We start from the raw sequence: 18087 nt of genomic DNA, 5'->3' as shown, positions 1-18087 counted from the left end.
CGCTTCATTAAGGCATGAGGTTACCAACATGGGACCTTGGGGAGTGGGAGAGCAAAATTCCAAGGCATATGAATGACCAAGAAGCTTTCTCCAAAGCTCCTCTGGCATGTTGTTTGTTTCACTTGTGTTCAAAGTCTTTTTCTTGTTTTAGTTCATATGCTGTTTGTTATTGATGCCTTTGTTTTTCACACAGAGGCTTTTAAACACTGTATGTGTTTTAAATGGGCGTCACTACCAAACTCACTGTCAATTGCTGGTCTTACTTAATCAGCTATAAAATGTCATGAGTAAGGGTTCTTAATTGAGACTGGAAAAATCCAACATAATTACCATAATAGTTTGAAGATCTCAGAGACTGAAGGTTTTAGAAGTCAGAGAAAATTGGGGACATATGTGTTCTGTCTGTAAGATTGCTCTATATAGGATGTGGAAAAATAGAAATGACAGGCGTTTTGCAATGTACAGTAGCATTCATCATAGAAAGAACATATGCATTTGTTTGTCAGAAGCAATGAAGTAAAAAATGACACTTAATTGGAACTGACATAAAATGGCCTCATTAGTAGTACAAATAATATATGTGTGTAGCTTGGTTGTCAATAGGAACAAAACATATTCCCTCTGACAGATATATTAGTCTCTTTTAAGATTCATGTCAAGTTTTCAGCCAGGTTCACTCGTTTAGACAATGCTGCTTGCTTTTTTTTCCCCCCATAATGTAATGTGAAATATTGAGTGTAAATGTGTAAATGATGTGTGTTTGTAGGGTGCTGTGATAACACCAACAATGGACCACACTATGTCAATGCAGCCAGCAAGCATGATGGGCCCTCTGACCCAACAGATGAACCACCTTTCCTTGGGCACAACAGGAACGGTAAGATCATAGATTATACTATTTACTTTCTATATTGCAAAACATTTATTGCTTACTGAGTTTTTAAAGGTGATTTATCACATTTGGGTTTTCACCTTTTTGCATTTTAATAGTACTGTGGTTTACTTTGCATTTTATCCATGTCCAGAGATGTCTGGCCCTTTCTGGACAAGCATATCAAAGAGTTTTTCATCATGACCCAAACATGATCTATAACAGAAAACATATACTCACATTTCTACTTCACATGCAAACATGCATCTACAGATGTGTTTCTAAAACCTTCCTGAGGTCAGCATGAGGTATTACAGAGGAGTAAAGTAGTAGGTCAACAAAGCTTGCTCTTTACTTAGCAGGAATTATCCATACTAAATCTCATGTAAATAAGGAAGTACTTCTCTATCAGTTTGGGATTTTTTAATCAGAAATTGTTTGCTGGTCAATCTTGAAGGTTTCATACCAGTGGGAAATTTGAGTTCTGGTTTTGTATTAGGATCCAGTACTCATTTCTAACCCATAGCAGCCAGACATACCTAGTTTACTCCAGGCTCAGAAATGTGATTTTGGGTCAAGGTCAGCTGTATTTCTGTTACTTTATATTTAAGCATGCATACTTCAACAACTACTTTCTCTTTAAGATGTCTAAGTCAGAGTCAATTAACTCTCCCAGTGTCAGAGATCGGCAAAAATAATAAATACAAGTTATTAAAACTCTGAAATGTTCCTAAAATACAACAGCCTAGATGCAATATACGGTGGTTTGATATGTGAAAGTGCACAATTCATGTACATGTATATTTCTACAAAAATGCAAGCATAAATATTATACTTATGTGTCTTTGTCATGCTCATGCTTTGCATAATAATTACATTAAAGGTCTATTATGCATTTACAAATTTCTTTTTCCTATTTCACCTCTATACTACTTGAAACTAATCTACAGGAGCACATTTTTCCAACTTTGGGGTTTTGTTTTCAAATTGAATAAGATGCTGATTAAAATAGCATCCTTATAAGTTATTTAGCTCACTATATTGAGCTTTTTCTTCCTTTTCCTCCTCTGTTCTCTTCCTCTTCTTTTTTATTATCTGTTGAATTGAATTGTAACTCTTATGTCTTTTCCCACTTAAACAAAAAACAAACTAAACAACTCTATTGAGATCTGAAACTTCTGTATTTATTTCTGAGGAAAAGTGATGATGATGGTTCATTGTTTATTCTTGTTGTTTTAAATGTTTCATTCCACAACCCAAAGAAGTGGGAATTACAGCTCAAAGTTAATATCAGCAGTTTTCCCCTCTGAAGAGATGAAATTGAAGGAAATATTAGGACTAGTGAGAATTTCTGCATGTGTGTTTAAAAATTAAGACAAGGAAATAGAAAATGAATTCTGGTTGTGCTGCTGGGCAGCTCCTCTGAATTTCTTCTTCTCTCTGTCATTTTAATTTCCATGACTCTTGCAGACATTGTCTTCTGTGCTCGTTTCCTCCCAGTCTTAATGCAAACTAGAAAATTCCAAGCTAATGTTCTCTTCTGACTTAAGACCACAATTACGATGCTCATAGTAACAAATCCATAGTAACAAATCCATCTGGGGAGGCAGGGGAAAGACTCTGGCCGTCAGTAAGTGATCTAGTGGATGATATTTTACTGCAACTAAAAGTAAAGAAAATTTTTCCTTCCTTTTCCTAACCCTTTATACAGTCTTAATCTTTCAAGTGCACAGCATTCCCTGACAACTTCTTGAAATACATTCAGAGGTATACCATATAGGTTTATGTTTGCTATCTTTAAAACTCCTAATTCATTTACAGAAAACTGGGAGCTACAAAGGTTAAATGATTGATGGGTGCTACAATATCCATAAGCTTTCCATAAATCTTGGGTGACACCCTATTTCATCGCATACAGTATTTCTCTTTGTTAAAAACACCATCAGCACCATATTCACTTGAAGTCCTCATGCAAGCAGGAGAATCATAGAAGTCATTGGGAATTCCTCTTTTCAGGAATTAAAGGGAGAAGTTTAGGATTTGGGCTGCAAGTAGCAGTTTTGTTGGATGTATCCATCCTCACTCAAAATTGAATCTTCCTACCTGGATCTGTTACAGAAAAAAATATGGGGAAAATGGACAACCTGTTTAGAGATATGATTTATTTAGAGGGAATTTTTTCCCTCATTTATTCTGAAGTCTGAATTTCAGTCCAAAACAAGGAACACTGAGAGCATAAAGCCATGATGAATTGAGCCAAGTCCAAAACATGCTACTGTGAGTACCTCAGCTGGACTAAGTTTTTTGGGAGATAGATGACATAAAATATACATATCTATTATGAACATATTTTTTAATTTTATGCTTTTAGTTGTGCAACAGAGTGCCATAAAGAGCCACCAGCCATCTTTAAAAAAAAACAGCTGGATTTTTTTAACCAAACAAGCCAAAAAGTCACAAACAATTCTGTTCAGTGTCATCTGTAACTTTGTCCCAATTTAATTTAAAAGCTTGCAGTATGCAAAGCAGTTATTAAAAGGCTTTCATACATTTACTTCCTTAGACAAACCATTTTACTAATTAACATTACATGTTTTTCAGCCAAAACAGACCTCTGTGGTCTCACTTAAGTGAGAGTTGACTTCAAACTCACTTCCAAACTTGCCTGAGTCATGATGAACACTGGATTTCTAAAACATTGCTTCAACCGAAAATATATTCTCTATCGAGCAAGCTAGAGGAATAGCATAAAGGCCTTTGCATGCCTCATATCTTGTGGGAATTTCTCTGCCTTTTGATGCTCTCTGAAAGATTAAAATACTCTGTCCAGGCTAGAGCTCTTCTGGAGGATAGACCTCTTTAGCCCTCCACTGAGTTGGTTTACCTGAGTAAGACCACCTGGATTTGAGTTCTGACCTCTCAGCCTAGAAGCACACGTTAAACCCCACAGGAATCTGGGGGGCAGCTGGGCTCCATTCCTGCCTGCCCTTGATTATTTAGTCACCAGGCTGCCCAGGGGAGTGGGGGGGCTTTTCTAGCTAAATACTGGCAGGGCTTCTCCTTTCCATCTGGGAGCATCCGATTCCACAGCCAAAGCAGAGCTGTTTTACTGCAGCCCCACTCACAGCCAGCTGCCTTCCTCTTGTGCTATGGGAAGCCCTCAGTTACTGGCCACAAAAAAGCACAGAGAGTTCTGTTTAGGAAACCATTTGCATTAACAAGGAGTTTTCTTTCTCTCCAAAACCCCTAAAGAATGTGTATCCGGACTTATTTTCTTTTTCATATTTCTTATCTATTAACAAATTCTCTGCATAAAATCAGACATCTCTGCTTAATCAAGAGGATGCATTAAGGCTACCAAGATGCCAGGCCAAGTGAAAAGCGGCATATCCATTTTTACTTGATTTCACTGCCCACTTCATGAAAACATACAGCTACAGCAAATACTTCAGCTCAAGGCATGGTAATAGGGCACGGGGGAAGAGAGGAAGTAATGGGCTGCAGTCTGTGGCAACTCAAACCTATGTTCCTGTGCTGTAAGAGAGTTTTGGACAGGATTTGCAACTCCCAGTTACTGTTCTTTGTGCTTCGTCCTCCAAGAATGCAATTCATTTCTGCCTTTAAGAAAATCAAATTGATTTCCACCAGTGAAAATACAGTTTACGTTACTGATGAATTGGGAGGCAAGTGTGCTGCTCTGGTCACATCCTCAGATCTGCCTGAAATCTGGAGTTAAGCAGAGTCTGCCAGAGGGGCAGTTTCTGCCTTATTTATTTGTATTTTTCATACATACCTCTCCACTCAAAAAGAGCAGAAAGCATTTACCTGGATGGACTGGTTGTGGGCAAATATGTAAAGAAAACCAAAGCTTAAATTATCTCAAGATTACAGGAAAAAAAGGCAATAGCTCTGAATATTCTGACTAAAGCTGACAACCCAGCCTCAGCTCCTAGAATTTTGTTTCCAGGAGGCATGATGTAATGATAGAAAACCAGTCTTTACCTTGAAATTTTGCTTTTGTTTTCTAGTTTCTAATTATTTATTACAGTATGTCTTGCTTTTCCTATGTAATACTCAGCTACAATTAGGTCTGCTATTAAAAAAGGTACCACAAAGGGAGAACAGAGTGAGTCTCTATGGGTAGCTTTGAAAGAGTAGCATTAGTATGTGTTTAATAATGTATGGAGTCTGGAATTGTTCCATCATCGTCCTGTCATTCAAAATGTTTCCGATACAGCCATTGATCTGACATCTCTTTCGTGGTTTAATAAAGTTGTGATTGATGGCCTGAGTGGATATAATACAAAAACCTTTAGAAATGTGAAAACTGAGCAGTCTGATCACTGCTTTCAGTCCCTGTTGCCCAGCTCCCTTCTACTGCAACACTTTCACATTTGGCCATCAGCAGCAATAATCCACTTCTTGAGTGGGAAGAAGATTTGCTCTGTTCTTTCTCGTCTGCTGCTCATTCCTGAAGGAAATTTTCTGCTCTGTACTTTTCTTGGTCCAGGTTTCTCTCCCTCCCTGCTGTTAGCATCCATTACAGATACCACTTGGGTTCCAGTTTCATCCAGCAGATTGAGGCAGCCTTTGTTAGTCCTTGTTGGCAGAAGGGTTATTCCAGCTTTTTCCCAACTCTCTTGTGGAACTGCCTAACCGCAGGCTTGTTTCATCTTAAACCTCTGAGGTCCACACCAATGGGAGAGTGGTTAGAAGCCAGGTTTTTTACTAAAACTGCTAGCTCAACTGTGCTGCTTAATTGTTCTTCACGCTTCCACACAGCTCACTCAGCTTTCACTTTCTAATTCCGAAACATAATAGGCAACTTGCAAAATAAGCTCTAGATTGCACTTTTTAAACAACAACAAAAACATAGTCGTTTAATTGTTCCAGAAACCTCTGTATTAAAAATACAGTCAGGTAGAAGAACTACATTGGTGTAATGTGGGATTCTGTTGAAACTGCAAACCACCCCAACTCAGCTTTCCTGGTTTATATATCACCAGCAATCTCTCAATGGAATAACAGGCTTGTTATGCGGGTACATCAGTCTTATCTCTCGCTTTGTTAGTTCTTTTTGTTGCCAGCAGAGCTTGATGATATCTCCAGAACCCTTCAATGGAACAACAAGCTTGTTATAAGTTTTTTATCTTTTATTTCCTTTGGATACTCCGTGGTCACCAGTGGTTTAAAATGTCGCCTGAAGGCCTCAGCAGAATTACTGCTTTGTTAGATAGGGCTGGGGTTTTTTTTTCTGTTTAATCTGCAATTCTATTTGCACATACTACAGATACATGGAGCTGAAACATCATCGCATTTCCCTGATGTTCAGATCCTTGTTACAAAAAGCACACTGTTATTCTAATTGTATGTCCCAAGGTCCCTGGAGAGCTACAGGAGCAAAGTTTCTTTGCAGTCTTGTGCCTTTCACATTATCAGGTGTTAATCTTGAAGCTCTTTTATTTCATTTATTGACCACTTCAGTTACTGTTTGTGTGGAAAATACAGGACTGAACCCATTCCGAATGAAACGAGCATAGTTCAGGCTGAAACTAAGGTCATCCTTATCCTTTACTCAGCCAAGGTCCAGGGCAAATGTAAGTGATTAACAGCATTGAACTGTCTGGGGCAGGAGATCCATTTAAGGAGAAATTATTCTGGTTGGAAAGCAGAACAACAGCATAAGCTCTGTCAAAACTTATAAAAACCGAATAACTCTTGCACCCTCCTTCACAAACAGTCTCTTGAAAGGCAGCTCCAATTTGCCTGATACATAATTTGAGATAAAAAAGGGCCACTCAATGCAACTGAGAAACACCAAATTCCAAGCAGTCAACGAGGAACAAATAACTTTTTGATGAAGCACTTAATCAATTTGCAGAAGTTGCTGCCACTAAATATTATTGAGACAAATAGGTTAGCAGTCTTGAAAAACAGATTCAACATTTCTATAAGGAGACATTTGCAGGTGCAACAGCAGAGCAGGAAAATTCTTCATTTGACAGGGTAGGCCAAGCACCTGGTAGGGTCAAGAAGGAAAGATGTGATTTTTTTTCCTTTTTGGACCATTTTGAAGTCCCACAGTCTCTTGTAAGAATTGGGCTGATCAGCCCTCATATAGGGGAGGCTCTTCTTTCTAATCAGCTCTCTCACCATGGGTTCTGCAGTCAACGTCTGACCATAGCTGTGGCTAGATGGTATTTCTGAATGAACAGTGTTTATAAAATCCCATTTTTGCCATGTTCCCCCTTCTCTTCTGAACTCAGCTTTACTTTCCTACCATTTGTTGGTAGTGGCTTGCCGTTTACCTTTATGTGCAAGCATGCCTACCTTTAAAGTCACTGCTTGCCATAGGCAGAGAAGAAGAATGTAAAATGAGAATAAACATGGATAGAGGGAATTCCATTTTCAGCTCAAGCAGCCCTTCACACGAGCCCAGTGTGTCAGTAGCTTTTATTTTGTGTTAAATTTTACCTTCACATGACATTTCCACAAGCAAATAGGTGCTTTTGTTGAGGACTCTGTGCCTCTCTTTGAGGTATCAGCTACTGATTCAAACCGACATTAGCCCAGATTCCCTTTCAGAGAAGAACTGGAACTCCCTGATTATGGTGATAGAAAGTTAAATCAACACAAAGCCACAGTGATGGATCAGCAAAACAAAAAGTACCAGCCAGAAGAGCCATAACTAAAATAGCTTCATTTTCACCATCAGACAAATGTCATGCATGTAATTAATTTGCAGCTGACTTCATGTATCTGTGAGCTAGAATGGTTACAGGCTTGTTTCTCATATTTTTTCCTACATATAGCTGCTGCAGTTCTATTTTGTAATTTCTGGAAGTGCCAGCTTGTGATACTTTGAAGGACAATGGCAAAGTGCTTCAAAGCCACCTCCTCCAAAGCATGTTTCTTATTTAGTGATAGCCATGCACTGCATATAAAATGAACATTTTTATTTTGCCATAGTGAATAAAAACCAAACCCCATAAAACTTACAGTATCTGGCGTATAGTTAGTGGTCTCCAGCATATCCCCCCAGAAAGGCTCACATTTAGTCATACTCCCAGAAATGTTTGTTCATACATCTGCTGGAGATGAACCAAGATTTTGAACTTATTTTGCTACCTGCTACTAGATCATTCCTCTAAAAACTTTGAATGTTAAGAGGAAAAAAGTATATGTTTGTGTATGTTCATGTAAAATTGTACTGATACCCCAAATAATAGAGCAGGTTTTGGGGAGAGAACATCTGTTTAGGTTGGTATGGTTTGGCTTTAGTGATTTGTATAAGATTTAGCTGAAAAAAAGGATCTTTATTTAACAGACAGAGAAGTAGGAAAGAGGAACAAATAGAATAAAAAGAGCTGAAAATAATTCCAGGTTTGAAACATCCTGCCACACCTACAACTGACAAACTCAATAAAAGGTGGAAAACAAAAGTACTCTACATGTCAGGTCTGTCATCTGTATTTTCTTGATGTGTTTCTCTTTTGTAAATGTGTTTTCCATTTTGTAATCAAGAACCTAACTCTTTGCCTTATTAGAATGAAACTTGTTTTTATTGTCCTGACTGTGTTTAAAGTACCTGGGTGATTCTGACAGAAATTATGAATATGGCTTTCCTGAGAAGTAATGAATCCCAATCATCAGTAGAGCGGACAAACTCTGTGGGGCTTCAGTAATCCAAGACAAATCTTAGAGAGGTGAGGGGGTTTTGGGCAAATTGCAATCATGTGAAAAGCAAGAAGTGTCTCCATGAGGTGGTGCTTCCACAGCTTCTCTCTGCCAAGAGCTTTGAAAGAGTTCCATGGTCATGTCTCCACATGCTGCAAGTGTGTGTAAGCAAAGCAAGAAGTCCTGAAATCCTTGAAGGGGTTGTATATTCAAAAAAAAAAAAAAAAAAAAAAAGCCTAAAAAGATCCATTCTATGGAAGAATTAGTTTCTTCTAAGCACTGTTACAGTGTTGAAAGAAAAGGGCACAAAGGTGATAGACGAGGGTAGTTTAGAACACATTGTAGGTATGAGAAGGGCATCCATGGAAAGGAGGAGGTGGTTTTAATGGTGCTAACAGTAGAAATAAGAAGCTGAAAGTAAAACAGGGAAAGCGTAACTTGAATATCTTGCAGGAATCAGTAGTATATTAAGAGCTAGACTAGTGTTTGAAATTAATCAGGGAAAAGTCATCATTTCAGATATCTAGAACTCAACTGGGCCAAACACCTTGAAATCTACAGGAGGACTTTCAGGCATTGACATAAAACCAGAGCAATAGTCTAAGAGCCCTTTTTTTCATCTCCAGCCTGTGTTTTTCCTTGCAAAGTAATATTGTTATTTCAGTTCAAAACAAGTAATAATAATTTATTTTTTATTTTCTATTCATTTAAGTACTGAGAATTCAGGAATTTATAGAAACTTGAAAAAATGTTTATCGAGCATGATGTACCAAGACTCAGGCAAGAGATGTACATCAAAATTGCATTTCATTTTCACTCTCAGAAGTTTATACAATCAAAAAGTAAACATATGTTGCAAGTGACCATTCACAGTATGCACTTTGGGACCAAGAGGTACGACTGACTTGTTTCAGCATGTGTTGTCTGGGTCAGTAAATATACTGCTTGCTTTTGCCTTTTTTTTTTTTTTTTCCAACAGGATGGGTACCTTTTGCTAAACAAAATGTTTCTGGGAAACAATTCTTGAATTACATTCTCAGTGTTTTCTCATAGTCCAGGGCACTGGGACTCCACAGAAACAGTAGTTTATAGATGCTGCCAAATTTCTGAAGTTGACGCTTTGTCACATTATTGACAAGAGATAGAATGAAGTTGTGAGTGGGTTTAGTTAGAACAATGTTGGGCAAAGCCCTGGCCCTGCAGATGCTCTCAAAAATAATACTCCATTGAAGTTCACTGCCTTTTCCCACAGTGTATCCCACTCAGGTTCCATGCACGCTGCATTTCACAGTTAATCCACATGGCTTATCAGATGGTTGGCAAGCTGGTAGCCCAAAGGTTTAAACTTCCTCTAAGACAAATTGCCAGTGCTTTTGTAGTATCTTTCTTATTTTCACCCAGAGAGAGCAGCCTATTCAGGGTTCACTCGTTTGTGAAGCAAGGTTAAATGAAGGAGGTAAAGGTAGAGTCTTCATACACCATGTAAGACACTGGGATCCTGTATATATGTAGTAATTTCAGGCTGAAGTTCTCCACAAAGGGTGAGCTTTGTTCCAATGATTTACAATTCCATAGGGAGCTGCTGATGGCAATAACCTCTGTGCCCTCTGATGGTATTTTATTATTTGTGAGTTATGGGCTATTCTGTGTTGGTGCTACAGCGCTGTAGAATCCTCTTGCTCCTAAAAGACTCAATTTGGGAGGAGAGTTCTGCTATAACTAATATTTACTATGAAACAGCTCAGTCAGCACATTTCATTAAACTGTAACAAGGGGTTTGAGAGCAGCTGCATCGAGTGAATTTGGGAGTTTGCTGAATTGAGTTGTTTTTTCTAGCAAGGTAAATGAACTGTTGAACACGGCAGATTTCTCCTGTGTGGCAGATGAGAGCTGCACCGCATTGGGATGGGTCCAGGGAGCAATCATATCTCAAAGAGGCACATCCTTTTCCAGTCCCGTGGAGAATGCTCTACCCTCTGGGATTTGTTCTGGCTTTTGAATGTGATAGGCACACCTGTAGGCTTCTAATTTTGCCTCTTTTATTTTACTAGTTTTGATATAGCAACAGTCAGTTCCTTAAGGATTGAGAATCTGAGTGTCCAAATTATTGCACGTTCACCAGCCTCATTTCCCTGTGTGAGGATGTTTCTCTTTGGGGTTTCCCTCAAATCAATATAACGTTCCTGTGATACAAAGTTATTTCACTGATGCAAAAACATCATCCTGTTTCTGTTCTCTGGCCTACCAAGCAGTGTTTTACACAGGATTTGCAGTATAGACCAAAGATGGAATAGTTTTCAAACTTTTTTTCTCTTTCCTTTTTCTCTTTTTTCCAACCACTGAGGCACCTGACTAGTCCCTTCCTCCCACACTATTTACCCTGATTCTGTTCTGCTGCCAGCCCTTCCCACCTGCACCAGGCTAAAATGTGGGTTCTGGTTGTTCTTTTTTCAATGATCATTTTTAATAGTGCTTATTGGAGTGATAAAAATGTAATAATGAGGTAAAGTGAGTATTTGGCTATGATGGTATTCCCATGGATGGTTGTGCCTTGTCTATCCAGAGTCCAAATTGGTGCTCAGAGTATTAGTAGCCAAAGGTAATTTTCTAGCAAAATCTATTTTCCTGCCTTTCTTTTAACATGCAGGTGCTCCTAACTAGCTATTAGTAGGGCTGATTTCCTGTGCAGATAACAGACTTTTCTCACACACATTAGTTTTCTGGTAGTAAATGGCTGCTTCATCAAGGAGGGCATAATTTGATTCATTGTCTTTTATTTTAATTGAGACTTTCTGCTTTGGTGTAAGAAAAAGAATATCTTAATATACACTTTCTACAAGATTCATTGCATTACACAGTTTATTAGCAAGTGCAAAATAATACAAGTAGCAAAAACTTCAAATTTCCTTGCTCTGTTATGGGAAGTAGGGAAATAGTGGATATTGGTTGAATAAGGAGGTTTCCTTATTTTATTTGTATAGCTTGAGCCTGAACTATTGAGAACAGAAGACCACTGCCCTTCCTGAAATTTCTATCCTTTGTTTAATACTGAACATAATAGAGTTGGAAATCAGAAAATGATTGATGGAAAAGTTTAAAGTAATTAACCTGCAACAGAAGGCAAAGGAAAGAATGATACATTTCAAGGTTTAAAAATCCACTTTTCCTTTTCATGAATTTTCATATAAATGTCACAAGCAACATCGTATTTGCTTGTGTTTCAAAATAGGGCTTAAGCAGCATGGCCTCATCTTGATTTTATTTTTTCTATTAGGATTTCTACTTTATTGCATGTGCTATTGGGTATGTGTTCCAAGGAACAGTAATCTATGATTACAATTACAGGTAAAGGATTAGTGTCTCTGGACTGTAACTATTCCATAGAGACCTTTGTAGACAGAGTTAGGCCCATTGCAAGCTAAGAAATTGCGGCACTTACTGTTAGTTTGAAGCACATCTTTAGTTTATCTATCAGTGGAGCTTCTGTGGAAATACTTTAACTCTACCTATATGTATCATGCAGATTTTTGCCAAACACTTAACTTTTTTTTGCTTGTTTTCCAATGTAGCAGTGGTACAGGAGGAAAGCTATAGCATTTGGTATTCCTCTCAAGCATAACAAGACTGCTGGCTTTTGAGAGATATCCTGAGGTAGAAGACAACAGACAAATAACAACAGCAGCACCTGTATTGCATCTTATATTCTCAAAGTACTTTACCTTACAGCATTGCTTAAATAAATAAGCAAATTAATGCAAGACCTTTGATTTCCTTGGAGGAAAATTAACTCCTTACAGTGTAGTCTTTCCTATAGCATGGCAGTAGCTCCTATTCCTCATTCCAAACCCAGGGATGGCTCACCTTTACCACTAATGTAAGCAGGACAGTTGAGGCTAAGCCCAGATTCTTGGTGTGATGGACTGCCATAAGCATTTCTGGTCATGGCAACTCAACTAATTGGTCCCTTCTTCCCAGTAAGAAAAGAGTAGATTTTACCAATTCTGGTTAGATTTGGCTTTACTCTTTACCCCTTCAGTGTGCCTAGCATTGAAATCTATTTGCTTCTCACCAAATAATCTGTAATAATCTGTCCTCTATAAGAATAATGAAAAATATTATAAACTAGATGTTTGTAGTCAACTCAGTGTACTAAATTGCTGTGCCAAAATACATCACAAATGTCAAATACATTTTAGCATTTATATTTCCTTGAGTTCAGTAGCGATACAGACAGCTGTGTCTTGGTGGTTGTATTTAATGGTTTTAATTTCACTCTGTTTTCGTCTTCACGCTCTGTGTAGTCTTTTTCATGATCCTTCACAACAAGCAAAAAGTTCCAGTCCTAAGGCTAGGATGACAGTTAAGCAGATGCTGTTTCAGTTCACAATTACAATTCCTTCAAGGCTATTAGGGGATATTACGGCTGGAGAGGCTGGCAGACCACCCTACACCCACCCCCTCTGCCCCCCTCACTTCTCCCATCCTAGGATTAAATTCATCGTCCCTGACATCAGCTACTGAGAGGAATCTGCAAATGCCCTTATTCAGCTTCAGGAATAGCCGGTTTTACACTTTCTAAATGTTAACTCTGCTAATTTGTATTTTAAGAGCAAGGCTTGGGAGCTCAGTACAACACTGGTATGTCAGCAGTGATCCCTCTCTGTAAGGTGAATCATGCAAATCCAATGGTTTTAAAGGTGTTGATAAAAATTTATTTGATGGAAAAATGGCCACTTTTTCATGTCTGTCATATTCTTGGACAAGAAAATCTGTCGTGTAGTTAGGCCTTTCTCCATTGCAAATATTTTGCAGAGCACTTAATCTTTTTTCCTTTTAGTGCAAAAGGAAAGCAGAAAGGGAACATTTTGCTGATCCATGAGCGCCAATGCAAAATGAAGATGTCTGAGCTTTCCAGTCAGTCCCTTTGCCAAAGCCAGAAATGCATCAAAGAATCTAAAAGGACAACCTAGCTTAGAAATAGATACCCTGAACGATCCTCCTGAGGACAATTCTCTGACTGGGCTGTGGCATTTAGAAGAGGCCAGGTTCTTTTCTCCTGTTCTGATAACTTGCCTGGACAGGCTGAGGTGCACTTGTGCAGCATTTGCTCCTTTTCCCATGAGTGGAGTAGAGGGATCAGAAAAGTTCACTGAAAAACTCCTGTTAGGGCCTGTGTAGAATTTTTTAAATACACACATTTCAGGAAAGCTAAAGATGATTGAATTTCAGGTTCATGGCTATAAATGGGCTTTCTCAGCTGTGATTCTTATTTTTTTCCAACACTGTAAGTGGCATCTATGCCTTGTCACCAGTGACATTTAAGAGAATATATTCTCTTAGCATTGCCTTCTGATGAAACGAAGGGTCAAAGATGTTTCTCAAATTCACAATCCCAGTCTTTCTTGTGACTCTTCTTTTAAAGCGTATGGGAAAAAGTGTTACAGCCTTTTCTTCTATTCTTGGGTGGATCTATCTGAAGTATTCCCAAGTACCAGCAAAGAAGCAGTGGTATCCCATAGAGGAAAGCCAAATACCCTAACACAGTTCTGGGAGACTGCACAACACTCTTTCTCCTGCTGGCCTTATCACATGTTAGAGTTTTGCTGTCATTGACAGTAATATTTCATGTGGAGTTCCATTTGAGAGGATGTTGTATGTTAGAAATTTTGTCAGTTTTAATGCTCAGCAGCGATTAATAATATTCTGTTAAATTAATATATTATTAAAAAATATGTCTACAGCTCTGACTATGTATTATGACACATTTGGTAGATCTTGTTCTCTCTCAGAACACCCATCTTCAACCTCTATTCATTTTATTTGTCATTTGGTGTACATATCTTGTAGCGTTTTCAAGCTGTAACTATGCAGACATTGAAAAAGGAAAAAATATCTATAAACTTTGCATTTCAGCCAGGTATAATTTTATGCAATCAGGATTAAACATGTAGAAAATGCATATTGAAACATCTCAGTCGATATTCCAGAGTATCCTCGTGCAAATTCACAAATTTAGCAGTGCTGTGGGATTTTTCCCTCCTTTGATCTCCGTTACGATGAATAGCTCACTGGTCTCCATTTCCTTTCTTTCCATTGAAATTGTTTTTAAATACCACTGCAAAACTTTCCTTAAAGCCAGTCATAGTTGGGATTTTTCTCTTTTCCATTTTCCCTTTTCCCAGCCTTGCCTTTCCTTATCTTGAAGTTGCCCTTGTGCCAAGATGTACCCATGTTTTAGAGCTGGGTGGAAGGTTTCAGAACTTCTCGTTCCCTCGGTCTGCTCCCGTCCCAGGGAAGCATGGCTCAGCCTGGTGGTACAGTAATGCTTGTGAGGGGCATGGTAATACATTGCCTGGATGAGAGCTGACAGTGCTCTGAGAAATATGACAGTACCTCTGCCCTTGATCAGGCTTCCCATTTGAAAGTTTTCATTTTGGTAATTACATCCTTCCCAGATAGTAGCCGTAGTCATTGATCATACTAATATCATTATAACTGATTCCCGTAAGTCACCTTTTAAAGACACTTTCTTTGGTTTCTTTCCCCCCTATATCTTCTTCCTCTGCAGTCACAGGATAAGACTTTTTCTGTCTACCCTTCATCTGATTGATTAGAAATGCCACATACTTCCTTTACGTATGGCCTGGTAATATACACATCACATTTCTTCCCTCGGGATCTTAATCAGAACAAGTAATGGCCTTTAGCTTTTCTCATTAGCAAAATGGAAAAGCACCATACCCAATCCATTAGAAGTACAGCATTGTAATATGAGCTTATAGAAGAATGGCTGTATGCCAGGGGACATGGAGTGAGTTTACCTTAAAGGATTTTCCACAAGAAAAAAGCAAAAAGAAGTCACCCTTTCTGTCTGGCAAGCAAATGTTTTGAGCCATAACTTATCACACCTGTCTGTCAGGCATTTTGCTGCTTAAGTGCTGTTTGGACAGCTCTGTCTTATAAAGAGCATTCATAAGGAGGAAATATGGATGTTTGTACATGTATTAATGTCTTCCCCAATGTCAATTCCTTTCCTGGATTATCCTCCTCATATTCCATCTCTTACCAAAATAAGAGGTAAGAGAGGAAGGTGGGAAGGTTTTGTTATGCTTTGCTTTTAATTGTTCACAGAATCTGCTCACCTGAAAAAAGATAACAAAAGCAACCGTTATGGCATACTCGTCTATCATGCGTTTACCTGAGACTGCTGCTATGCTTTTTTTAGCCCTGTCTAAAACTATTTACAATCAGTACACCCAGAGTGTGAGGACAAGACTGATTAAGAGGGGTTTTTTTTTCCCCACGGAAGGGAATTGCTTTTCACTTTGCCTGGATTTTATTAGTCCTAAAAAATGCTAAAATTCATACACCAGTATTTGTGCTTCCACTGTCCAGAACTGAAAGAGAGTGTTAAAGCACAAATCTGTAGCAATTGGTAATTGTATATAATTTGAATGTATATAGGCTTAGCCTGTCTCCTTTGGAAAGCCTGGAGTACAAAGAATAGCCTTGGAATGCTGCTGTTCTGCCAGCGCTAAAACACATCTGTTTTACTGGCCCCTTCAAGCATTGCTAATGTGATTGCTGGGAAAATAAGCGATTGCTGGGAAAAGAAGTACTAAGCTTAACCATAAATCTATATTAAATAATGTCTTTTGGCAAATGGGTGCTTGAACCCACCCTTTTTTTTTTTTTTTTTAATATACCTTGAGGTTCCTAGGTCTTAAGTTGCTCACCTGTACAAAGAGAGATTCAGAGCTCAAACATCAAGTTAGCATTCTTGGCTGCTTCACATACTGTTTGTCAGCTGTGATGTCACATACTGTTTGTCAGCTGTGATGATCAGGCTTTCCTAAGAAAATAAAGCATCCCAGTAGAAGGTAGAGAAAATAGTACAATGAAAGAGCATGAAAGACCTGCAGTAGTCAAAAATGGAAGACATTCTAAAGGGATCTCTTTAGGACAGTTTAGGAGTGGAATTAGTTGTTACGTGACAAAACATGAAGGGGATGACTGGGTTAGGGTTTTTTTTTAACTATTCAACATTTCTTTTTATTATCTCATTTTCTATTTTGCTGGTTTTTTGGGGTTTTTTTTTTACTTTTTTGTTTATTTTCTTTTCCTTTCCCTCCTCTCCTTGTCATTTGGATAAAACAATAACAAACTGGGAGAGATTCTGGGTCATGTTTACCACAAAGTTTAGGAGTTCAGCACTGTAAGTAACAATTTGTATTGTAGACAAGCCCATGATATAGTTCAGTCCACTTAACCAGCATCATACTAAAAGGCAAGGTTTGTCCTTTGGTTATGCATCCTTGGAGCTGATGCATCTCAGAGATCCTTCCGCAGCTGATAATTAAGATACTTAAGAGTTCTGTCACTCTCTATCAGTAGAACATTTACATATCTTAAGGGGATCTTTATCCTAAGAGAATTTTTGTTTGTGGAAAGTGAGGGAGAAAAACAAGCCCTCCCAAAAATACTACCTTCTGCAGACCTCTAATGATCATGTAAAGAAAGATTTTAACACACAAATTCTGTATGCTAAGGAGAAGCAATATTTTGTTCTACATTATTTTAAAACATAGTGTTTTATGTGTATTGAAGTTGCCACCAACCATTGAAGGTTATTATTCTCTTATTATCGCCACCCTTCTCAAATAGGGATATAGTTGATCCTTTTGCCCAAATTACAGATAGAAGAGCTGGCTAAAGCAATATCCATGGTTTCCAGCTTGTGGGAAATTCGTATTAAGAACTTTGGTTTCATTGTGACCCATCAAAACAAACCAGAAAGAATCTCCCATGAGCCAGAAACTCCAAAAGAAAAGTTAATTTTCGGAAACAGTGGGTCATGGTGTTTCCAATACAAAATATACTCTGCAAGGTCCTGACAGCTGCCAACCATTTTAGCATGCCTCTTCGTTGCTGTCCTGCTCCATGTCAGCTTTTAGGCAGCAGCTGCAAAGCATTCCCAGGATTTCATGTTCCAGAGCAGTCCCACCATGTCCAATGCTTTGGGCAGGCTTCCAGATCTCCTAATGGGTCGGCTTCCAGGACTGTTTACTGAGGACTAGATTAGTCCTGGGACCCAAGTTGGAAAAACCCCAGGAATGTTGCTTTGAGCAGGCAGCTTGGTGGGATTGTCTTGAAAGAAAAGCAGTGCACCAGCTTGAAGACTGAACAGGGACTGCTGGTTCCCTGGTGTGCAGGAAGAGGCAAGGTTGTCCCAGAGCTTCACTCAAGACGCAAATGGAAATGGGGGTCTTGGGGCTTGAAGACTCCCAACTCAACCACCCCAACTCTGTGTTGAGCAGCCTAGAAGCCCTGAGTGCATATTTTACAGGATATTTCGGTGCATATGTCTGACAGCAGGCTGACTTTTCTTCTTTCCTTGCGCATAAGGTCCCAGAGTTTCTCAGAGGGGATTCTTACCCCTGCCTAAGCCCGGATCTTTATGTTCATCCTAATAGTGGAAGCCTAGCTTTTAAAGCATTCCTAGTGCCACTGTTAGCTTCCAGTGTAAGCCCCAACAGGAA

General features: G+C 38.7%; 1 protein-coding gene across 3 annotated transcripts in view; it reads left to right on the top strand.

Moving 5' to 3' along the window:
* Positions 1-18087, top strand: part of RBMS3 (RNA binding motif single stranded interacting protein 3) — a gene marked incomplete at both ends in the record, with an annotated part of 441410 nt that overhangs the window by 411892 nt on the left and 11431 nt on the right. For all 3 annotated transcript variants that reach the window (XM_084280360.1, XM_084280359.1, XM_084280358.1), the window contains one exon: positions 767-877. In XM_084280360.1, the coding sequence (XP_084136486.1) occupies positions 767-877 (111 nt within the window). The remainder of the gene's footprint in view (positions 1-766; positions 878-18087) is intronic.

Source organism: Gallinula chloropus, assembly GCF_964237585.1.
Source record: "Gallinula chloropus genome assembly, chromosome: 2".
NCBI classification, from domain to species: domain Eukaryota; kingdom Metazoa; phylum Chordata; class Aves; order Gruiformes; family Rallidae; genus Gallinula; species Gallinula chloropus.
Note: the sequence above shows the minus strand (reverse complement) of the source record. Positions and strands in the feature narration are given on the sequence as shown.